We start from the raw sequence: 25,556 nt of genomic DNA on the forward strand, positions 1-25,556 counted from the left end.
GCTGGTCACCAGTGGTGTCCCTCAGGGCTCAGTTTTGGGGCCGGTCTTGTTCAATATCTTTATCAATAATATGGATGAGGGGATTGAGTGCACCATCAGTAAGTTTGCAGGTGACACCAAACTGGGTGGGAGTGTCAATCTGCTAGAGGGTAGGAAGGCTCTACAGAGGGACCTGGATGGGCTGGATCGATGGGCCAAGGCCAATTGTATGAGGTTCAATAAGGCCAAGTGCCGGGTCCTGCATTTTGGTCACAGCAACCCCAGGCAATGCTACAGGCTTCTGGAGGAGTGGCTGGAGAGCTGCCCAGCCGAAAAGGACCTGGGGGTGCTGGTGGACAGCTGGCTTAACATGAGCCAGCAGTGTGCCCAGGTAGCCAAGAAGGCCAACAGCATCCTGGCCTGCATCAGGAATAGTGTGGCTAGCAGGGGTAGGGAGGTGATTGTGACCTTGTACTCTGCACTGGTGAGGCCACACCTCGAGTACTGTGTTCAGTTCTGGGCCCCTCACTACAGGAAGGACATTGAGATGATGGAGCATATCCAGAGAAGAGTCACCAAGCTGGTGAAGAATCTAGAGAACAAGTCATACGAGGAGCGGCTGAGGGAACTGGGGATGTTTAGTTTGGAGAAGAGGAGGCTGAGGGGACACTTAATTGCCCTCTACAACTACCTGAAAGGAGGTTGCAGAGAGGTGGGTGTTGGCCTCTTTTCCCAAGTAAATAATGACAGGACCAGAGGAAATGGTCTGAAGTTGCAGCAGAGAAGGTTTAGATTGGATATTAGGAAGAATTTCTTTACTGAAAGAGTGGTTAGGCACTGGAAACAGCCTGCCCAGGGAGGTGGTGGAGTCACCATCCTTGGATGTATTCAAGATATGTGTAGATGAGGAACTTCAGGGCATGCTCTAGTGGCTGAGATTGTAGGTTGTGTGTTGTGGGTTGTTTGGGGGCATGTTTTTTGTGTAGTTTTGTGGTGGTTTTTGTTGGTGTTTTGTTTTTTTTTTTTTTTTTGGTTTTTGTTAGTTTTTTCTTGGTTGGACTCTGTGATCTCAGAGGTTCTTTCCAACCATGAATATACTATGATTCTGTGATTCTGTATTATGTAAAAGGATGGGAAGGAGAGTGGTGATTAATAAGGATGTAGTGGATAGTGTGGGACCTGAGCATGACGTAAATGGTATGGAATGAGGAGTGGAGAATGTGCTGGGTTTTGCTGGGACAGAGTTAATTTTCTTCACAGTAGCTAGTATGGGGCTATGTTTTGGATTTGTGCTGAAAACAGTGTTGATAATGCAGAGATGTTTCTGTTATTGCTGAGCAATCCTTACACAGCATCATGGCCTTTTCTGCTTCTCATACCACCCCAGTAGTGACTGGGCTGGGGGTGCACAAGAAGTTGGGAGCATACACAGCTGGGACAGTAGAGCAGCTCTGTGGTGCTTAGTTGCTGGCTGGGGTTAAACCATGACACCAGGTTAATTATATGTCTGTCATCTTGATTATAGTCCTCAGCAAAATATTTGAGTGGCTCATATAGGACTAAATTCGTAAACGTTTGAGTATAATTACTACTCAGAAAAGACATTTCCAGAAAATAGATCTGGTGATGCTATTGTGCTATCTCTTCTTCATACAAATGCTCATTTGATAAAAGTTAACAGTGATGTTATATCCTTAAGCTTTGGTTTGGCATTTGACTTGGTACAGCAAACATTTTAAATAAACTGGAAAGATAAAAAAAATCCACATCACACAGTAAGTGGACTGTGAATAACCGGCAAGCCTCAAAACATAGAAGAGGAACAATCTGCCAACACTTGTGTGAGTGATTCAGATCCTCTGAGGATCAGTTTTGTCCATCTGCTATTCTTTATCAATGATCTTGAAGAAGCTGTACTGAATTCTCACTAAATCACATGAGCATATTATGCAAGAATTGGAGGGGTAGGAAATAATGGAGTGACTTATAAAGTTACTTGGAGCTCCTGGTAAACAGGGCTTACCTAAAAAATGTAAATATTGATATAAATATTTTATTAATAGCTTAGAACGATATTATATAGATTATTTAAATATATATATCTTAATATGGCCAAATGCAAGATCTAAATTGTGGGCTAAAAAGTATAGGCTATACTTGCATCTTAAGCACCTTTATTATTTAAAATATGGTAACTGAAAACATATATGGCATTTAGCCTTGATAAGTAATTTTGAGTTTTCTGTGTGCCACACTCAAAAAGGCTAAAGGTTTGAAAAGATGCCTCATTGACAGCAGAGCCAAGGGACTCCATTTACTCAGTTTAAAGTCAAGACTTGAGAATTTCATGTGCTCACCTGAACTTAGTTGATGAGTGTATATATATATATATATATATATAAAAGATATATTCCTGGGAGGTTGCATTAGCAGTCGGACATGGTCTTGTGGCTAAAAATGATATCAAGCAGACTTAAGGTTGTAAATAAGGCGCTTTTTAAGAAAAAAATATAAGGAAGTGTACTACCCAGCCCCCGGGTTGTGTCATGGCGGGCGGGCGGGCGAGCTCGGAGTGTTGGATTAACAGTCCCTCCACAGCTCCGGGTAACAGTAAGTCAACAACAACTGGCACCACCCCCATTCCGTGAGGCTGAAGGGGCCGCATCCACGGCACACCCCGTCCTCATCTCCTGCCCTGGGAAGAGCTCCTCCTGCCCGCGGCCCTTTCCGGTCTTACTCCCCCCCACCCCCTCTGCCGTTGCCACATCTTCTACTGACGTCAGCTCGCGCCGCCATATTGAAGAAGAAGCCGCCTCCGCCAGCTCGGTCGCCCCAGGCGGGGGATGCAGGCCTTCACTGCTACTGCCTACTCTGCCGCGGCCCGCTCCCCATGATTTCCCCCGGCCGGCCGTTGCCCTGGTGCAGATAAAGCGGAGGCAGGAGCGGTTCCCGTCCCTTCTCCCTCGCTCCCGAGCTGTCGCCAAGCCCCTCTCCCTGCGGTGGGCTTTTTGCCCTCCCAAAGCCTCCAGCCATGACTTCCCTGACCCAGCGTAGCTCTGGCCTGGTGCAGCGCCGGACTGAGGCCTCCCGCAGCGCTGCCGCCGACAAGGAGCGAGGGGGGGTGGAGGGCAGCCCGGAGGATGAAGGCCGCCGGGACGAGCCCGGCGACGACGAGAAGGGCGACTCGAAGGAAACGCGGCTCACCCTCATGGAAGAGGTGCTGCTCCTGGGCCTCAAGGACCGTGAGGTGCGGCCGGGGCCGTTGTGGCGGGGCTGGGGCGGGTCGAGGTGAGGGGCGCTGGGCAGGGGATAGCTGAGGAGTCCCAGTGGTGCTGGGGGTGCCTGAGGGGACACCGGTGATTCGGGTCGTTGATGGGGAAGGAGAGCCGAAGTGGCGCTAGGGTGCGGGTGGGATGTAGGGGTAAGGACGCTGCTGGGTGAGTGTTGCTGTGGATTTGGGGCAACTGGCTGGACGTTGCTGGGGACGGGGACTGTGATGTTACTAGGAGTAAGGGCGCATGCTAGAACAGGCTTGGTATTTTGGAGGAGATGGGAAAGGTGCTTGGATGTTGGATGAGAGGGAACCTGGTGGAGATTTCGGATCGCCTTTTGGATGTAGGGTTCGCAAAGGGGCTCTAGTGTTTGTAGCATCTCAAGGAAGGCAACGTAAGGCTTGGGGGAAGACGAGGACCTAGAGCCTCTGACAGTGTTGGTGGTTGACTTGGAGGCCTTGGTTATAGATCTGTGATATTTATACTCCTATGCTTACCTGTAGGTCTAATGTGGGAGCCTTGTCTACTCCCATGGATTTTGTCCGTTGCAACTATATGGTACTTATGGGATTCTCAGGTATTTTAGGATGCTTAGCAGCCCTTTTAAATAAGACTTTCCAGACTAATGCATCTTAAAAATGTCTTAAACTTCAGGGAGATACATTTGACAAAAATGGGCCTTGAATAATGAGAAATGTTTCAAACTGAGGAAATGGCATTATTATGTAATTCTGTGTTTTTAGTGAATTTATAGCTTGAGTGTCGTGATACTGTGAATAACAGTCACTGAGGAGGGTACAGTTCTACCAGTGTGCTGGATTTTTTTATTTCATTTGAAAAAGGTAATCAATATAAAAAAAATGTGCTGTGATCACTCTACGCATCCACAGTACATTGTAAACATTCAGCAGAAACATCCCTAGTAAAACAATGCTATTTAGATCAAAACCTGGGAGATTCAGGCCGAGAGAAAACAGAGGGGTAAAACTGAACCTGCCATTGCCAACATAGACCTTTCTATTCACATGAGAATTCGTACTATACACACACAGTGCTACCATAAAGATCAGTATCAAAACCCCTGTTATCACTAGATAGGTTATTACATGGTTGATTATGGCTATAGTCCTGTTGATAAACCTTAAAATAATAACAAGAGCAGCTACACAGAGCAGTATTATCCTGGCTGCCTACCACATATACAACTGCATGTTGGGAAAAAGGTCCAGCAGAAACACTGTGGAAATTGTCTGTCCAGTTTTCAACCCGTCAACATGTTCAACAGAAGCGTTGCCCATAGCTATCTCAGGGAATCCTCTCAGCAGAGGTGGAATTCTAAACATCCAGCCAATTAGTCAGAATTTATAGCCTGGGCTTAAGATACAGCCTCACGTTTTGACGCCAACACGTTATTGTCACTGTTTGACTCAGGATCAGCAATTAAACCAGTGACAATAATGGTCTTGATCCCTTCCCACCCAGATAGGGAAAGGAGAGAGAGAATAAGAAGAGAGGCTTCCAGATTGAAAACTAAACTAGACAGCTTTAATTAAATACTAATGACAAAAGAAAATATATACAATTATATACAAATGTGTTCAGGAATGTGCAAACCCCTATTGCCTCCCCCCACCCCCAGCAAATCCCATAGCACTCTCCTTAGCTGCGAACAGTCCCAAAAAGTCCCAGAGCTGCTGGAGAGAGCGCAGAGTTATGAGGGTCAGGAGAGCTCGAGCCTGGGGGTCGACAGTGATGGATGGACGGTGTCCTCTCTGGATACCGGCCATGGACGGAAGAGAAGGGAAGAAACAGGAAGGAAGTTGTCTTCTGTGATCTCTGACCTTCTTCTGAGTTTATGTAGATATGCGGAATAGAATATCCCTGGAAAATTTTGCCATCTGTCTAATTCAGCCTCCTACGGGGGGGGTCATAGATCTCCCGGTAGTACCTGAGCCGGCAGAGCGAAGATGTGACCTTGAAGTCCCAGCAATAGCATAAACATTCCAGCGTTATCAGTCCACTAACTGGAACATTTACTGCTAGTTAAAAGAAAGCTTAGTGAAGGAAAAAAAAAAATTAAAAAAATCAGAAAAAGGAAAAGAGGTTTCATCCTGGCTCAAACCAGGACAGGAACACACAAGCCTGGTGATCAGTGGTGATGGATAGACAGAGTCCTCCCTGAATGCTGGCCATGAATGGAAGAAGAGTAAAAGAGGGCTTGACTTCTGTGATCCCTGAATTTATACTGAGAGCTACATAGATATGGATGGAATAAGTTTTTTTGCCAACTTGGCTGTCTGTCTAGTCTGCTTCTCCCTACAGAAGGGTTGTAGATATGGCTCTTCTGCTCCTTTAGCGTCCAAAGCAGCAGCTTCAACCAGCAGAGCTAAGTGTCCTTGGTCTCTCAGCAGTAACTATAAATATTTAGGCCTTATCAGTCCACTAGCTGGAAAACTTGCTGTTAGTTTTCAGGAAGTGTGCTGCTTAAAGAGAGTTCACTGAAAAAAAAAAAACAAAACAACAAACCCACATTATAAAGAAAATTGGCTTCGTCCTGGCTCAAACCAGGACACACGCACACCGCAGAGAGTCAGTCCTGTCAGTTTAGTTCAATGTGGTATATGGTGAAGCATAATATGCCTTTATTTTAGATGAGTTATAATATGAATTTAATTAAGTAACGTGCTTTATTTTTTTTTTTTTAGTGACAAATGAACTAATTAAGCCAGTTCATTAATTTGGGTGGAAGTCTCTTAAAACTGTGCATGCTCATGAGCACAGAATAATATGGGGGAAAGCTGCTAAATTCTATGTTCTTTGACTGTACGTTGCATCTAAAATTTGCTGGTTGATAATAATGAGTAGGCTAAAGAGTAGCTTTCCTAGTTAACAGTTGTGTTTTAATGCGTGTAGGTATATCTGTATATATACCTGCCACAATAATGCATTTTATTTCTCTCTGATTGTGTATTTTGGGCCATATTCTTGTAATCCCATTTTTTTCAAATGGACCTTGCTGTGGCATCCTAATAAAGCCAGTAGATATTCAGTGTTATGTTCTTTCACCTGTTGAATCTGAAGACTTGTGCATATGCACATTTCTCTTTCTACATATCTGAATAATCCAACTAAAAGCTCATGATTTGAAACAAGGACAGGGGAGGGGTTTCACTCAGCAATTCTGGTCACGGGCAAAACAGATTCAACTTGATGAAAAAAATCAATTTAATTTACCACCAATCAAATCAGAGCAGGACAAAGAGAAAACAAAGGACAGAGCATATCTTCTTCCCAGGCCCAACTTACTTCTTCACTCCAGATTTTTCTACCTCCTCCCCCCAGTGCCACAAGGGGATGGGGAGTGGGATTTATGGTCAGTTCCTTGCTCCCTCCAGGCAGGGAGCTATCCCTCCCTCAGGGGAGGGCTACTCACAGTCTTCCCCCACTCCAACGCGGAGCTCCTCCCATGGGAGAGAGTCCTTGACGAACCCCTCCGACATGAGTCCCTCCCACGAGGGGCAGTCCATCAGGAACAGACTGCTCCAGCGCAGGTTTCTGAGTCCCAGCCTGCTTCGAGCGCAGTCATCTCCACTGGCACAGGGTCCTCCACGGCTGCAGTTCCACATTTGCTCCACCGTTTTCCTCCATGGGCTGCAAGGGGACAGCCTGCCGTCTCACCACGGGCTGCAGGGGAACCTCTGCTCTGGTGCATCTCCTCCCCCCACTCACCTTGGTATCTCTACTCCGGTACTGCTCTCACCTCACCCTTTCCTCTGCCCTGCAGGTTTTTTGCGGTTTCGTTTTCTCCTTGAGCATGTTACTCACAGAGGCACATCCTATGGTTCAAGTATTCCTAGTATATAAAAAGTTAATAATTAACATTGTGCATCAAAATTGTAAATCATCTGACTTTGCTAAGTGCAGCAGTGGCACACAAACTCATCTTTTTTTTGTATGGAAAAAGGAACTAAGTGATTACAGTGGCACAGATTGATTACTCCCTTGAGATTTTTGCAATTGAGACATTAGACAAAAAATGATCATGTCACCTTTAGGGTAAGGAGTTTATGTGCACAAACTGCAGCACATACTGTTCCCGAGTTTTGTTAGACATGAATCACTAGGGTTGTGAAACAAAATTTGGAGCTTCCAAACCCCCTTGCTTTCTAACAGTCCTCACCGCAGTGGGAGGCTAGGTGCGGCTGGGTAAGGACTCCAAGATAAAGACCCAATAACAACAAACAAGCCGTTATTGAGCAGGCATTCTTCATTGCGGCGCTGGGCAGCACGGGGGATATCTCCACCATAAGTGCTCCGACGAGTTAACAGAACACTCCAACTAATATACACCAAAAACATGCATATTCGGTTTTATGTCATTGAGTTCCTAGAATTCTTTTACATAGTAATTTTATTTCCTGGAATTAGCTATCTTTGTAATTATGCGTGTGGGGGGATGTGTGTGTGTGTCTTTGTTGTCTTTGTCCTGTCTCCGGTCTGCTGGTAGATTGCCCAGGTGGGTCAGAATCAAGATGAGTGTTGTCTGTAGGACCACAGGTCTTAGAAGGTGTCGCAAGCCGGTACCGGGGGGCTACCGGCTGTCAGGATACTTTTGCGACTCCCCCTCTCAATGTGAAGGGGTTTGTGAATGAGCCCGAGGGTCACACGCGGCGCTGCCTCTCACGGAGGAACGGCCACCGCGGGACCGTATTGCAGGGTGGTAGCTAGAAAGCACCCCCCCCCCCCCCTCCACCACGCTCAGAAATTGCTTCTAAAGCCAAGATTTACTCCACAAACTAATAGGTTTATTAAGGGTTAACACAAACCGAGGGATGATGTTTAGGGACAATGCAAATGTGAATGGCTACCAGGGATATCAATATGTATGTAGTGAGCAAGGGTCCTTTAGGGAGGTGATACATAATAGAATATCTGTTAGTAAATTCAATAGAAATATAGCCTAATAAAAGTTTACTAAAATAATGAATTTCTATACTAAGGGTTGCTTTTAAAACAAGGTGCTTTGTGAAACTATCAGTCAACTATGCCAAGCATCCTGTAGGTTGTGATAACATCAAGTCTTCTAAGACCCTGGGCGCCTACAGACAACATTTATGTGGACTCTGACACACCTGGGCAATCTACCAGCGGGAGACTGGAGACAGGACAAAGACGACAAAGGACTAGAATCAACAAAGAACCCCACAGGAGACCCTTGAGCCTGCATAATTACAAAGATAGCCAATTCCAGGAAATAAAATGACTATGTAGAAGAATTCTGGGAACTCATTGACATGGAACTGAATATGCATGTTTTTGGTGTATATTAGTAGGGATGTTTCCCTGACTCGTTGGAGCACTCATGGTGGAGAATCCCCAGTGCTTCCCAGCGCTGCAATAAAGAATGCCTGCTCAATAACAGCTTGTTTGTTGTTATTGGGTCTTGATCTCGGAATCCTTACCCAGCCGCACCTAGCCTCCCACTGCGGTGAGGAGTGTTAGAAAGCAAGGGGGTTTGGAAGCTCCGAATTTTTTTGTTTCAGAGGCAATGCAAAGGTGCTTTTAAGGGAGAGGATTAAGGACCAAAGGGAGGAGGGGAGGAGGGAAGGAAACCCGACGCCGGTCCTCCTTAAGAGGTCGCGCTATGTGTGCGAGTATGAGGAAAGGAATGTGTGTGTGAGGTGATGTTACCCTCTGGCGACTTGTCCAGCGTCGGTCGGTGGCCAGAACGCAGGATGGCAGGTCCGTGGTGTCGGAGGGGCAGCCTCTCGGCAGCGGGTGCAGCGGCCGCTGGTTTCCTCTCAAGCGGCAGCAACACGGGGAGGGGGCTCCAGCCCCGACCCCAGGGCTCGGGACCCCGGCACGCTCGGCGCTGAGGCTCAGGCTGGACCCGGGGCAGGCAGGCAGGGTCCCAGCACCAGTGTCTGCAGCAGGGGGGTGTCCCACGCAGAAAACGTCCGAACGGGCCTCAGGGAGGAGGGAAGGGCCCACCTGCTGCCCTCGCCACCTTTTATACCCCCTGACCCACCGGTCCAGTCAGTGTCCCTGTCCAGAGCCAATGAGCGTCCATGAGCCCCACGTTAGGGCGGTGACTGCCAGGGGCACAGGATGGCTTGTTGCCCATCCTTTCTGTCCCGGACCACATCTGTTGTTTTGGGTTCAGTTGTCCTTGAGAAGCAAGTCTGTTTTAGTTCGTTAGCTGGGGATAATCAGGAGAGGCCTTTGCTGGCTTAAAAGACATTTTGTTTAGACTTACGCGGGGAAGAACAGTTTCCCACAGAAGGCTTGATGTTATCACAACCTGCAGGATGCTTGGCGTAATTGACTGACAGTTTCACAAAGCCAGCTAACTTAGTACAGTAAATTTATTATTTTAGTAAATTTTTATTAGGCTATTTTTCTATTGAATCTACTAGTGAGTATCCTATGACTTATCAGTTGTGCTTTGGTTTTGTGTCTGCTTGTACCCTTCTCTCTTGTACTGTGTAAACCGCTTTGTCTCCACGGTTTTCTGCCTTTAAATATATAAATAAAACCACATATTAATTTTAAAGTATGTTTTTCCCCCTCTATTGTTCTAATGATAAGTAAGCAAAATTTATGTGCTTGATGCATCTGGAAAAGCTTTATAAAAAGTTTTTACTTCCAATAGAATTGATTTTCTAACAGACAGTTGTGGCTCACAATTGATTACAGGCAACTGAATGCCAATACTGCACCTTTAACTGCCACAGTGCTGAATATCTCAGAACTGGTAACTCAAATTCAGGGAGCATCCCACTCATAGATAGCAACCCTAGATGTAAGGGGCATGGGGTTTTTATGATTCCACTCCGGAAATGCTCCAAAGCTCAATTTACTTTTACCTGGAAAGGGGTGCGATACATATTTAATAGATTTCCCCAAGGATATAAACATTTCTCCACTATTGCTCATAATGCTCTAGCAAAGGTTTTGGCAAAAATTCCCATCTCACCAGGTGTTACAGTATATCAATATATCGACAATACACTAACAGGAGGGGAAAGCCCAGAGGAGGTCAAGTGAACTATTGAAAATATATGAGAGTTAACACAACTGGGACTAGATATTCCTCAGTCTGAGTCAAGGAGCAGCACAAGAGGTTAAATTCCTGGGAGTCTGGTAGCTGCCTCTGTTCCTCCAGACACCATAACACAAATAGAGCAGGGACAGAATCCCTCCAGCCTAGAAGAGTTACAGCAAGCCCTGGGAACTTTAGGTTACAGGTGCAAACACATCCTTGGTTTTTCCATTGATGCTCATCCCTTGTACAATTTTCTCTGAAAGGGCAAATCATGGGAATAGCCTGAGCAGCATACAAATGCTTTAGAGTTGCTGATAACAGACCTGAGGCTGTTCCAGCAGCTGGGTCCCATACAGCAAACAGACCCTGTCCATGTAGAATGGGGATTCAGTGAACAGAGTTCCCACTGTAATCTATGGCAAAACAGACCAGAAGGACCACTGGAGTTCAGCTCCCACTCTTTCAATGACACTGAGATAAGGTAATGAAAAAGGCTTGCGGTCTCTAGTCCAAGCAATACAACAGGTGGAAAAAATAAGGGAAGACCAGCATGTGACAATTCAGGGTCCTTTTCAGGTTTTCGACGTAGTCCATAAAGGCACATCACCACCAGCCAGCATTGGTCAGAAACCAACAGTTAGTAAGTGGTATGCTTACCTAGAAAGCATCAGTGACATTATGCCTATTACAAAAGGCAACACTAAAGCATCTAATTGCAGAAAGATATTGACAGCGTTTTGTTATTCCAAACCCTGCCAAGCAAACCATCTCCAATTCAGAAGGTACCTCCACTGAAGGAGGACAGTGACCTTAAGGGGGTATGATTCACCAATGCATCAGCCCAGAAACAAAACAAGTGGCTGAAAGAAATTCAGCAAATTGCGCATTGACTTTTGGCCCACTTAATACAGTGAGCCAGCTGCCTACCCAGACAGATGAGAATCTTCTGGTCCCCTTTCACATACTGATAATTGCACCAGACTGCACCTAGGAAGATGAAGATGCTTACTGTCCTGGTTTGAGCCAGGATTAAGCCAGTTTTTCTTTTGCTGTTTTTTTTTTCTTTTCAGTGAGCTTTCTTCAACTAGCAACTGCGTGTTCTGCTAGGTTGATAAGACACTGGAATGTTTTCATAATTGCTGGGCCCTCAAGGTCGTGCCTTTGCTCTGCCGGCTCAGACACTGCTGGGAGATCTGTGCCCCCGCCGTGGGAGGCTGGGTTAGACGGACAGCAAAATGGGCCAGAGGTATTCCATTCCATATATCTACATAGGCTTGGGGGGAAGGTCGGAGATGACATAAGACAACTTCCTTCCTTCCTTCTCCTCTCTCTCTCTCTCTTCCGTGGCCGGCGTCCGGGGAGGATACCATCTGCCCATCATCGTCGACCCGTCGACCTCAAGCCCTTCTGACCCTCGTAACTCTGCCTTTCTCCAGGAGCAGCTTCGGGATTCCTCGAAATTGTCTCGTCTGAGGGGAGTGCTGTGGGAGTTGCTGGGGGTGGGGGGAGGCGAGAGGCTTCTACCCACACCTTTGTATAATCACATATATATATATTCTCTCATATCACCCATTAGTATTATAATTAAAGCTGTGCGGTTCAGTTTTCAATCTAGCCAAGTCTCTCTTTTTCTCTCCCTCCTTCCCTACCTGGGTGGGAGGGGGAGGGGATCGAGAGCATTGTTGTCAAACTGAGTCAAACGGTGACACTTAGGCAAAGCTAAAGTGCCATCAACGACTATTAGTTCTCCTGAGTGTTGTTTTCCTGTTTTTTTTTATACTGATGACTATCAGAAAACCAAAACTTTAGGAAGTATCATAACTTGTGCGTTTTGCTAAACATTAGTGTGTTATTATGCCTGTGGAGTTTTAGACAAAAGGATAAGCTAAGCATGTGTACTAGTTATAACAATCATGGGGGTTACTGTCACAGTTTTAGCCAATAAGCAGGTGACAGATGCTCTCCGTTATCCCCCTACTACACTCCCAGGAGAAGATAAAAGTGGAATAAGGGAGAGAGACTTTAAGGTTGGAAAAAAGCTACAACAGGCTTAATGAAATAATAAAACACAAGAAGATGGCAAATTAGACACAAATATATACAAACATGTAAATATATTCAAATATATAAACTATCATGCAAATATGGAACCCACACTCCTCAGATAGTAATTGCATCCCAACCTACACTCGGCAGCAGATGAGGTTGCCAATGGTATTTGGTTAAGTACCTTGAAAGGGCCTTGGGGAATTGCCTTTTGTTTTTTATTAATTTTGCTGACTTCTTTCAGTGCTGTACACACTGTTAACAACCTCTTCTCCAGAAGGGGGACTGCCACTGTTAATTGTTGTCACCGTTTGACTCAGAATCGACAACAGCGGTCTCAATCCACTCCCCCTCCCACCCAGGTAGGGAAGGAGAGAGAGAATGAGACAGACTTTACCAGATTGAAAACTAAACTACACAGCTTTAATTAAACACTAATGATAAAAGAAAATATATAGATTTATATACAAATATGTTCAGGAATGTGGAAAACCCCTATTGACTCCCCCCACCCCTTGCAACTCCCACAGCACTCTCCTTTGCTGCGATCAGTCCCAAAAAATCCTGGACTGCTGCCAGAGAGAGCACAGAGTTATGAGGGTCAGGAAAACTTGAGCCTAGAGGGTGATGGTGATGGATGGATGGAGTCCTCCCTGGGTGCTGGCCATGGACGGAAGAGAAGAGAAGAATAAGCAGGAAGGAAGTTGTCTTCTGTGATCTCTTACCTTCCTCTGAGCTTACGTAGATATACGCATTGGAATATCTCTGGCCAATTTTGCTGTCTGTCCAATTCAGCCTCCTAGGGGGGGGTCATAGATCTCCCCGTAGTGTGTGATCCGGCAGAGTAAAGTTGTGACCTTGAAGACCCAGCAGTTAGAAAAACATTCCAGCTGTTATCAGTCCAATCTGGAACACTTTGCTACTAATTAAAAGAAACCTTACTGAAGGAAAAAAAAAATCAGTAAAAGGAAAAGTGGCTTCATCCTGTCTCAAACCAATACAATGGAGTATTGATTTTCTGAATCCTTAAATGACTGAGAGTAAAAGCCAATTTTTCAGGTGCTCCTGTTAGGTCCCTGTTGCCAAAAGTGATATGATAAGGCACTGGCTGAAAATCCCCATTCTCTTATTATTGGATCCTCTGGGTGGAGAGGTCTCAGAGTTTGGTATGTCTGTGCCTCAAATAAAGTTTCAGGGCCTCATCATGAGACTGATCCTATTCCCAATGATGATTCTTTTTTAATAAATCGAAAAGAGGACATGCTATGATGGATAAATCTGGGATATGCTTTCTCCAATACTGAAGGGTTCCCAGTATTTCCTGCAGCTCTTTCTTATTGGTGGGTGCTTTTATCTCCCCCAGGTGAGACAAAGTATCGGAAGGAATATTCCAGGTTTGCCCCTTCTATCTTATTCCCAAAAATTTTGCCTCTTGGGATAGCGGTTGCCATTTTTCCTCAGGGATCTCTGTTTGCATGTCTGTTAAATGCCCAATTATGGCATCATAAACTGCCTTTACCTCCTCCTCACTCTGGCTCCCTATCAGCACATTGTCTATGTACTGATAGACCTTGACTTTGGAATTATTTTTGATTTCTGGAATGTTTTCCAGCTCACATGCAAGCACATGATTGGCCAGTGTGAGTGAGTGTTTATATCCCTGGGCCAGCCTTGTAAAAGTGTACTGTACTCCATCCCAAGTAAAGGCAAAATATTTTTGGTCCTCAGGATCAATAGGGATTTGGAAGAACATATCCTTTACATCAAGTGAGGCAAGCACTGGGTGTGCTGCCTCCTGGATTTCTCATACTAGATCAGCAATGTTTGGTCCAGCAGCTGTGAGTGTATCTGTATTGGCATTCAGTTTTCTGTAATCAACTGTCATTCTCCATTTACCATTTAGTTTTCTTACAGGCCATATCTGGGAGTTAAATGGAGAATGGCAGGGCACAATAATGCCTCTTTGTTTTAAATCCGAAATTACTTCTTTAATGCCTTCTTTGGCAGCAATAGGAATGGAATATCGTCTCACATTTGTTGTCCTGCTTTGTGGCAGGTGGGGAGCACACTGTAACAATCTAATCTTTGGTGTGGGTGTGCCAAAATTCTAAAGACAACCTTCTTCATCTCTCCATGCTCAAACCAGGACATAGTTTTGCTTTTAAGTAGAGGATGCTATAGAGGGCCCGATATGCAGACCGGACCCAACTCATATGGAAGTCTGCTGTCTCCCAGGGGCTTGGGTAAGGGACATTGCTGATAAACTCCCTACTCTACTAAGGCCCTTAGATTATTACCTCTTACTTATTGTTCAAGCAGGCAGCAATGAAATAAAGAGAAATCAAAGGGCAATTAAAAGAAATTTTAAGGTCTTGGGACATTTACTTTAAGGATTGGGAGCTCAGGTTGTGATCTCGATCCTCCCGTTAACAAAGGATGACAATAATCATAGTAGACAAATACATCTGGTCAATGCATGGTTCTGAGAGTAGTGTAAGCAGAAAAAAAAATTGGATTCTTTGATCATGGGATGATCTATTCAACACCTGGGATGCTAAAATGGGATGGTATGCACCTTTCTCAGAGGGGAAAAAGAGTTCTAGCACAGGAGCTCACAGGGCTTGTTGGTAGAGCTTTAAACAAGCTTGGAAGGGGGTAGGGGACAAAACCAGGGTTGCCAATGGTGAGCAATGGGATGGTGTGGTAGAACTTCAGGAACCAAGCACTAATGGGATTCCTCATTCTGCTTTGCAAGGTGTTGGCCACAATGTACCACACCTGAAGTGTTTCTACACTAATGCATGCAGCATGAGGAATAAACAAGATGAGCTTGAAGCCTTGGCCCAGTCCTAGAGATTTGACATTATTGGCATAAGTGAAACCTGGTGGGATGAGTCCTGTGATTGGAGTGCCCTGTTGGATGGGTACAGACTCTTCAGGAGAAATAGGCAGGGCAGGGGAATGACTTTGTATGTAATGGAAGGGCTAGAGTCTATGGAGCTCACAGTTGGTAATGGCACAGTTGAGAGTCTTTGGGTGAGAATCAAGGGACAAACAAATAATGCAGATGTCATTGTGGGAATATACTATAGACCTCCTGGCCAGGATGAGGATGTGGATGACCTGTTGTCACCGTTTGACTCAGGTCCGACAACAATGCTCTCGATCCCCTCCCCCCCCCCCCCAGGTAGGGAAGGAGAGAGAGAAAAAAGAGAGAGACTTGGCTGGATTGAAAACTAAACTACACAGCTTTAATTAAAACACTAATGAATCATACAAGAAAATATATACAATTATATACAGGTATATTCAGATATGGGCAAAAGCCTCTCGCCTCCCCCCACCCCCAGCAACTCCCACAGCACTCCCCTGAACTGGGAAGAGTCCCGAGGAATCCCGGAGCTGCTGCTGGAGAAAGCAGAGAGTTATGAGGGTCAGGAGAGCTCGAGCCTAAGGGTCGGCGGTGATGGATGAGCAGAGTCCTCCCCGGACGCCAGCCATGGACGGAAGAGAAAGCGAGAGGAAGAAGGAAGCTGTCTTCTAAGATCTCTGTCCTTCCTTTGAGCTTACGTAGATATATGGAATGGAATATCTTTGGCCAATTTTGCTGTCTGTCTAACTCAGCCTCCCACGGGGGGGTCAGAGATCTCCCCATAGTGTCTGAGCCGGCGGAGTGAAGGTGTAACCTTGAAACCTCAGTAGTTAGAAAAACATTCCACTGTCTTATCAGCCTAGCAGAACACACAGTTGCTAGTTAAAAGAAAGCTTACTGAAGGAAAAAAAAATCAGTGAAAAGAAAATTGGCTTAATCCTGGCTCAAACCAGGACACCTGTTCTTTGAGTAACTAAGGGACACTTCCAAGTCAACCGCCCTTGTCCTTATAGGGGACTTCAACTTGCCAGAAATCAACTGGGAGCAACATACAGCTAGCACAACCTGGGCCAGAAGATTTCTAAGCCACCTGGATGACAGCTTTATGGAACAGGTAATAAGGGAGCCAACTTGGAAGAATGCCTTCCTCGATCTGCTGCTTGTCAACAGAGAGAATCTCATGAGTGAGGTGGAGATTGGAGGTCGTCTCCTTCAACTTCAACACCGGACATGAGGAGAGCAGACTTCAGGTTGCTCAGGGAGCTTCTGAGTCAAGTACCCTAGGAAAATATTTTTGCAGGTGCTGGGGTTCATGAGTGCTGGTCACTCTTTAACATCACCTCCTAAGGGCACAGGAGCAGGCAATCCCAAAATGTCAGAAGTCAAGCAGACGAGGCAGAAGACTGGCTTGGCTGAGCAGGGATCTGCACTTGCAGATTAGGCAAAAAAGGAAGGTGTATGCCCAGTGGAAGTTAGGTCAGGTGACGTGGGAAGAATACAAAGATGCTGCTAACTCCTATAGGGAGAAAATTCGAGAGGTCAAAGCTCAACTGGAGCTGAAACTGGCCGGAATTGTGGGAGACAATAAAAAGAGTTTTTTCAAATACTTTGACGACAAAAGGCAGTGTAGAAACAACATGGGTCCTTTACAGGATAAGGGTGGTCACCTCATCAACAGAGATGTAGACAAAGCAGAGGTATTTAATGCATTCTTTTCCACTGTCTTCAACACTGATGATGGACCAAGGGGGCCTCAATGCCCAGAACTGGAGGACCATGACTGTAATAAGGATCAACTCTTAGTTGACCCTGAACTTGTGTGGGATCTGCTGCTACAGTTAGATCCCTACAAGTCTATGGGGCCTGATGGGATCCATCCGAGAATCCTCAAAGATCTGGCTGATGTCATCACTAGGCCTCTCTTGATGACTTTTGGGAGGTCCTGGGAATCTGGAGAGATCCCAGTTGACTGGAAACTGGCTAATGTCCCAATATTAAAGAAGGGCAAGAAGGAGGAGCCTGGAAACTACAGGCCAGTCAGTCTAACGTCAGTGCCTGGTAAAATTATGGAAAAGATTATTCTGGAAGGTATTGAAAAACACCTGGAGGACAATGCATTCATCAGTCACAGCCAGCATGGCTTCACAAGGGGAAAGTCTTGCTTGTCAAACTTAATTTCTTTTTATGACAAGGTAACCCACCCTGTTGATCAAGGGAAGCCAGTGGATGTAATATTTCTGGACTTCAGCAAAGCTTTTGATAGTGTCTCTCACAGTATTCTCTTGGACAAAATGTCCAGCATACAGCTGGACAAGCGAACCATACAGTGGGTGAGCTCACAGGTTGAGCCCCAAGAGTGACAGTGAATGGGGTAATATCAGGCTGGCGACTGGTCACTAGTGGGGTCCTGCAGGGCTCCATCCTAGGCCCAGTCTTCTTCAACATCTTCATCAGTGACTTGGACACAGGACTCAAAGGAATTCTAAGCAAGTTTGCTGATGATACAAAACTGAGAGGAGCTGTCGACTCCCTTGAGGGCGGGCAGGCAGGCCTTGCAGAGAGACCTCGACAAGTTAGAGAGATGGGCAGTCACCAACCACATGAAGTTTAACAAGGGCAAGTGCTCCAGATTCTGCAGCTGGGATGGGGCAACCCTGGTGGTAAGTACAGACTAGGGAACAAGTGGCTGGAGAACAGTGTGGTGGAGAGGGACCTGGGGGTCCTGGTTGATTGCAAACTGAATATGAGCCAGCAGTGTGCCCTGGCAGCCGGGAGGGCCAACCGTGTCCTGGGGTGCATCAAGCATAGCGTTGCCAGCCAGTTGAGGGAGATGATTGTCCTGCTCTGCTCTGGTGCAGCCTCACCTTGAGCACTGCATGCAGTTTTGGGCATCACAATATAAAAAGGACATCAAGCTATTGGAAAGTGTCCAAAGGCACAAGGATGGTGAAGGGTCTGGATGGGATGACTTATGAGGAGCAGCGAAGGTCACTTGGATTATTCAGCTTGGAGAAGAGGAGGCTAAGGGGTGACCTCATTGCAGTCTATGGCTTCCTCATGAGGGGAAGAGATGGGGAAAGTTCTGATCTCTTAACTTCTCTGACCAATGACAGGACTCAGGGAAATGGCAGGAAGCTGAATCAGGGGAGGTTTAGGTTGGATATCAGGAAAAGGTGTTTCACCCAGAGGGTGGTTGAGCACTGGAGCAAGCTCCCCAGGGAAGTGGTCACAGAACCAAGCCTTCCTGAGTTAAAGCAGCGTTTGGATGATGCTCTCAGGCACATGGTGTGATTCTTGGGGTGTCATACTGTGATGGTCCGACGATGTTAGTAACATACCACCGGAGGCCAGGATGCTTCCATGACATTTGTCTCACATTTGTTGTCCTGCTTTGTGGCAGGCGGGGAGCACACTGTAACAATCTAATCTTTGGTGTGGGTGTACCGAAATTCCAAAGACGGCCTTCTTCATCTCTCCACACTCAGCCCGTTTTAAAGTGACTATAGCTGTTTTTTTTAAGCAGAGTTACCAAATGCACCACTTAATACATATTGGCTTTAGAGATGGATTAATACCACATTGTTTGGCCACATCAGCTTTTAGCATGGAAATTTGTGCTCCTGTGTCTACCACAAATGTTACAGGATAATGTCTTGGCCCAACAGCACAGGTAAGCTCCAAGTCCCCATTTTTATTTTAGATTAATCTTAGCACATTTTGTTAGTCTTTTGGAGGACTGGAAGTTTTAGGGCCTGATTGGTTATTATTTTTCTGCCAATCATTTTTATTTTCTGTATTGGAATCTTGTCCTTTTTCCTCCCTCTGCCATCTTGATTTTCTTTTCTTTGCAGAAGGAGAGTCATTTAGTTTCCTGAGTTCTTGGATCTTTCCCTTGATCTTTCCCTTGAATTGGACCTTGAATTGGACCTTCTAGACCATTTCTCTATTAGTGTTTTTAGATGGCTGTAGGAATAATTCTGAGCCAAAAGCTCAGGTGGGATGCCTATATGCGTGGCTTCCTCCTTAAGCTTAGCGTATGGCTTGATTTTCAGGGTGTTGGCTTCTACGTGTGCTGTTTGGCTTTCTGTTCTGTTTACCTCTGCCCACAACTGTCCAGTAACCCTGTGATTCCCATCGTTGCTGAGGAGGATCCCAGGGTGGCCTAGCAGCCACATCAGCATAGGAGAGTCTGTTGTTTACAGGAGATTGAAGGGCTTTAACAGAGGTGGCATTTTTGGAACAATCAGATTCTGTTATTCCATATTTACGTTCAAATTCAATTAGGTCTGTGGCCAGGTCAGCCCAAGTGTAATTTCTAACCAGAGCATTCTCATTTCTTCCTTTAATACGAATGGCTAGCTTTTTTTAACTCTCCAGGTAGCCCTCTAATTAGAACATCTGTTCTCTCCTGATCCACTCCCAGCATTAGAGGACTGTCCTGGTGGGGAACAAGAACATGTTCATGAATCATTTGTATTACAGTGGCCTTGTGGACATTTTCTGTGAGTTGGGAGACATCTCAGTGTAGTGGGTTCTCCCCTTAAAGCAGGGTCAATTAAACCAGCATTAAAGGTAGCTCTGTGTAAGAGACCAGGGACCATCATAATTGCTTGTGGTAAGAATAGCTCCTGGTCCCCAGTACCCTGATGCCTCTATCTCAGAAAGTGGAATGCTGTCACCTCCGGTGGCAGACACCCTAATGACATATTCAGTATCAGTCTCTGTTGGCAACTTGCTATACTGTTGTTTTAATTGTGCCAATTCCAATGGGGTATATGGAGTCAATTTATGCACTTCACTTCCCTGCCGGGTACCAGGTTCATAAATGTAATCAGCACGATGGGCGTAACCGTTTGTGCTCCACTCTCCCTCCTCATGCTCAGAACTATTATAGTAAGAAGATGAGTGGGCTGAAGTGCCTTCCACAACTGCAGAGAGTTGGTTGAGTTTTTCTTCCAGTTTGTTATTTTTTTTAGTAATTGTTTCAGTAACGAACTCACTCAGCACCCTTATCTCGGCTGCTGTGCCATCCGGCTTGCTATCAGCTGGAGAGGGGGGAGAGAGTGGCTGCGCGGGGGTTTGCTGCTCTGATGGCCGTGCTTTTGATTTTAAAATGGAAGGGCGGAGTTTTTCTGTTTTGTCATGAAAACACACACATTTCTTAACTGACTGTTTTGAACTTGTGGGCTTACACTTTCTTGGTGTTTTAGGGTAGTCCAGGAACTCATCATTAGGGCTACTAGAATCTGAGGAATCTGAGGAGTCTTTGTATCTTATGAAGTCCTCAAATTCCTCCTCCCTCAAAGGAGGAGTGATACTAATGTCTTTCTCTTTTAACTCCTTTTGCAGCTTTTCAATCTCTCGCTGCAGCCCTTATTTATCTTGCCACACAACAGTGGCCAGGATAAAAAAAACACCGGTGGCCGTTAAAGTAATCAACTCCACATTTCTTAATCTGGCTCTTAATTTCTTTAGCTACAGAGGTACCCTTATCCAGGGCCATGAGGTTTTCTGCAATGCTATTGAGGTCTCCCCTCTTTATAGGCATTGTAAATCCACACATATTGCTCCCTGTTTGGAATGTTCGTGGGGGGTCGGCATCCCGGCAGGAGGGAGCAGCGTCTCGGCAGGGAGGCAGGCAGGTCGACGCGGCTCCTCCGTGAGCCGCGGTGGGCTCCGGCCCTGGTTTGGCTCCGGTGGTAAGCTCAGGCACGCTTAAGCCAGGCAGGCTCCGGCGAGCGGCTGTCCCTCCGGGCTGGCTCCCCGCAGAGCGGTTACGGGCGGCTCCTCCTCGGCTTCTCCGGGCAGCGCTTGCAGGGCAGCCCCCACCCCCCCCCTCTGCTCCTCCGGGCAGCTGTGGTGGCGTTTCAGGCGGTTTCTGGTACTGCAGCAGGGTCCCCTCCCGGGCGGCATTCCCCAGGCAGAGCGCAGCAGCAGCAGCCTGCAAACCTTGCCCTATTTTTATAGATCAGAGATCACCGTTCAAATTAGGTATCACTGTTCAAATTAGCCAATTAGCATTGGCCAGGTACATACTCTTTCAGAGGCAGTCTTTAACCTATTGTCCATTTTTCTGCCAGTTATCATAACCCTTATGCTCTTTTCTTGTTGTGGACTTCTCTGGTAGAACAGGGAGCCTATTCCAGTCCGTCCTTAGCTAAATCAGCAAAAATACGCCACTCTTGTTTTGCTGGCTTGAAAGGCATTTTGTTTAGTCTTATGTGGGGGGAGAGAAGATGGACCGTTCCCCACAGTGTGTGACGACTGGAGGAGGGCCAATGTCACTTCAGTCTTCAAAAAGGGCAAGAAGGAGGACCCAGGAAACTATAGGCTGGTTAATCTCACCTCTGTCCCTGGGAAGGTGATGGTGCGACTCGTTCTGGATGTCATCTCTAAACCAGGACATTCCACCCCTTATTCCAGACCATATATATTACACAAAGGCATTATATTTTAACAACTGTCAAATTAAGGATCCTCCCCCAGAGTTAGATAACCTTCAGGTACATATTGTACTTCACCATCCTTCATTATCACACACCAGGTATGTCCAGGTCCAAAAGCAACTCCCTGGACAGGTTTACCTTTACCCAAAGCAGGAAAAAACCCAAAGACATTTACCCAGCAGATTCCTTTCACACACCACAGGGACTTTATCCCCATCTACTCTATGTAGAAGGTCTGACTGAGCAGGACCAGCTCAACTGATGGATCCCCTGGTGTTAACTAACCAGGTGGCCTTTGCCAGATTTTTTTCCCAATTTTTAAAAGTTCCACCACCCGTTGCCTTCAGGGTAGCTTTTAGCAGACCATTGTACCTTTCAACTTTCCCTGAGGCTTGAGCATGGTATGGGATATGGTATATACATTGGATACCATGTTCTTTAGTCAAGTCAGTGACAAGACTGTTTTTGAAATGAGTCCCATTTTCTAACTCATTTCTTTCTGGAGTACTGTGTCATCACAAGATTTGCTTCTCAAGGCCCAGGATGCTGTTCCGGGCTGTGGCATGAGGCACAGGATATGTTTCCAACCATCCTGTACTTGTTTCCACCATTGTAAGCACATAGCGCTTACCCTGGTGAGTCTGAGGCAGTGTGATGTAGTCAATTTGCCAAGCCTCCCCATACCTGTACTTTGACCACCTCCCCTCATACCACAAAGATTTCAACTGTTTCGCCTGCTTAATTGCAGCGAATGTCTCACAGCTGTGGATAACCTGCGCAATAGCGTCCATGGTTAAGTCCACCCCACTCAGTCACGAGCCCATCTGTATGTTGCCACTCTGTCCTAATGAATGGAAGTGTTATGGGCCCATTGAGCTAAAAAAGAGTTCACCCTTATGTTCCCAGTCTAAGTCTGATTGGAACACTTGAGCGGCCTCATCTGCTCATTGGTTGCGTCCATGTTCCTCAGTGGCTTGACTCAGAGGTACATGTGCATCTATGTGATGCGCTTTTACCACTAGTTTCTCTATCCAAGCCGCAATGTCTTTCCACAGGTCAGCAACCCAAATAGGTTTACCTTTTTGCTGCCAGTTGTTCCGCTGCCACTGTTTTAGCCAACCCCACAAGGCATTTGCTGCCATCCACGAGTCAGTGTAGAGATAGAGTCTCGGCCACCCCTCTCACTCGGCAATGTCCATAGCCAGCTGGATGGCTTTGACCTCTGCAAACTGACTTGATTCACCTTCTCCTTCAGCTACTTGAGCAACCAGTCGTGTAGGACTCCACACGGCAGCTTTCCACTTTTGGTGATTCCCTACAAGACGACAGGAGCCATCGGTGAAAAGGGCAAACTGTTTCTCAGTCTCTGGTAGATGATCATATGGTGGAGCTTCTTGAGCCCATCTCACCACGTCTTGTGGTGGCATTCCAAAGTGGGTGCCTTCTGGCCAGTTTGTAATTGCTTCCACAATACCTGGACGATTAGGGCTTCCTATTCGAGCTCGCTGGGTGATTAAAGCAGTCCATTTACTCCAAGTAGCATCAGCGGCATGATGGATAGGAGAAATATTACTCTTGAACATCCAGCTCAGTATTGGTAATCTGCGTGCCAGGAGGAGCTGCACTTCAGTGCTGATCACTTCTGAAGTGGCTCTAGCTCCTTCATATGCTGGAATTATCTCCTTTTCAGTTGTTGTGTAGTTGACCTCGGAACCTCTGTAGCTCCAGCTCCAGAATCCCAGGGGTAGACCTGGAGTTTCTCCTGGTGCTTTCTGCCAAAGGCTCCAGGTAGAACCATTGTAGACGGCTGCAGTGTAGAGCACATTTTTGATGTCTGGGCCTGTCTTGTTGCCTTCCTACATACCCTGACAACGTTCCTATAGTTCTCCCAAGGGACAAGTCCCTTGTTCTACATACTGTGAAGCTTTTTTCTACCACGAGACATTTTTCAGGAGCTCCTTGCTCCTCCATGCAGGTCTCCTTCCTCCTCTACCTGATTTTTTACTCAAAGGAATGCGCCTATCCTGAGTTTAGAGGAAGTGATGTTTGAATATTAACCAACTCTCTTGGGGCCCCCTACCTTCCTGAGTCCTAGCCCACAGGATTCCTTCAAGTACATCTTTGAAGAGTACAAAGTTAGCCCTCCGGAAGTCCAGGTTTGCAATCCTACTTATTGCCCTGCTTCTTGTTTGTAAAATACTAAACCCTACCATGTCATGGTCTCTCTTGCCAAGACTGTCCCCAACCTTAACATCCCCAGCCAGACTTTCTTTGTTCATTAATACAAGGTCCAGCAGTGCACCTCTCCTTGTTGGCTCTTCCGCCACCTGCAGTGGTTATCATTGATGCACTGCAAGAGCATTCTGGACTGAGTATGCCTAGCTGTGTGGGCTTTCCAACAAATATCAGGATGATATTTGTGCCATGAGCACTAAGGCGTGTGATCTAGAGGCTACTTCCAGCTGTCTGTAGAAGGCTTCATCAACATCTTCCTGGTTTGGTGGTCTATAGTAAACACCCACAACAGTTTTGCCCTCATGTCAACGTTTGACAACAATGCTCTCGATCCCCTCCCCCTCCCACCCAGGTAGGGAAGGAGAGAGAAAAAAAAAGAGAGAGAGACTTGGCTGGATTGAAAACTGAACCGTGCAACTTTATTTGTAATACTAATATGTGATATAAGAGTGTATATATGTCTATATATAGTGATTATACAAAGGTGTGGTAGAAACCTCTTGCCTCCCCCCACCCCCAGCAACTCCCACAGCACTTCCCTCAGATGAGACAATTCCGAGGAATCCCGAAGCTGCTCCTGGAGAAAGGCAGAGAGTTACGAGGGTCAGGAGGGCTTGAGGTCGATGGGTCGACGATGATGGGCAGATGGTGTTTTCCCAGACGCCGGCCACGAACAAAAGAGAGAGAAAAAGACAGAAGAAGGAAAGCAGACAGAGAGGCAAAGCGAAGCGGCGAGAGAGCAAAGCAGGAAGCGGCGAGAGAGCAAAGCAGGAAGGAAGGAAGTTTTCTTCTGTCATCTCCGACCTTCCCCCGAGCCTACGTAGATATATGGAATGGAATATCTCTGGCCAGTTTTGCTGTTCGTCTAACCCAGCCTCCCACGGGGGGGCCACAAATCCCCCCGTAGTGTCTGAGCTGGCAGAGCAAAGGCACGACCTTGAGAGCTCAGCAATTACGAAAACATTCCAGTGTCTTTATCAACCTAGCAGAACACGCAGTTGCTAGTTGAAGAAAGCTCACTGAAATTAAAAAAAAAAAATCAGCAAAAGAAAAACTGGCTTTATCCTGGCTCAAACCAGGACACCGCATTTGCGTGTCCCTTAATTCTTACCCACAAGCTTTCAATACGTTCTTCCTCCTCCCTGGGTAGAGCTCAATGCATTCCAGTTGCTCTCGCACATAAAGAGCAACTCCACCACCTCGTCTTGTTGGTCTGTCTTTCCTAAAGGGTATGTAGCCATCCATGACAACATTTCAGTCATGGGCGCTGTCCTACCATTTCTCAGTAATTGCAATGATATAATAGCCCTGCGACCTAACACAGATCTCCAACTCCTTCTGCTTATTCCCCATACTCCATGCATTGGTGTATAAGAATTTCAGAGAGGGAGTCGAGCACTTAGTTTTTGCTCTTGAGGGGTGGAAAGCCATCTGATTCTCAAAAATGCTAGCACACTGCCCCACAAATGCTGGGCTACTACACCCAGGGGCCTCACTAGCATGTCCAGTTACATCCCTCTTCAAACCTAGTTTAAAGCCCTGTTAATCAGCCTTGCAATCTCTTGCGCAAAGATCCTCTTCCCTCTTTGAGAAAGGTGTTTCCCATGAGGTGCCAGCAAACCTGGTGCTGTATAGACCATCCTGTTGTCAAAAAAGCCAAA

At 46.3% G+C, this 25,556-nt stretch overlaps 1 protein-coding gene across 1 annotated transcript in view; it reads left to right on the top strand.

Annotated features, from left to right (window-relative positions):
• Positions 1 to 2,777: 2,777 nt before the first annotated feature.
• The window catches only part of LOC127395198 (Golgi phosphoprotein 3-like), a 99,192-nt gene continuing 76,413 nt past the window's right edge, over positions 2,778 to 25,556 (top strand). Inside the window, exon 1 of the mRNA XM_051641772.1 lies at positions 2,778 to 3,226. Within this exon, the coding sequence (XP_051497732.1) occupies positions 3,011 to 3,226 (216 nt within the window). The 5' untranslated portion in view covers positions 2,778 to 3,010. The remainder of the gene's footprint in view (positions 3,227 to 25,556) is intronic.

This window comes from Apus apus, chromosome W (assembly GCF_020740795.1).
Source record: "Apus apus isolate bApuApu2 chromosome W, bApuApu2.pri.cur, whole genome shotgun sequence".
NCBI lineage: Eukaryota > Metazoa > Chordata > Aves > Apodiformes > Apodidae > Apus > Apus apus.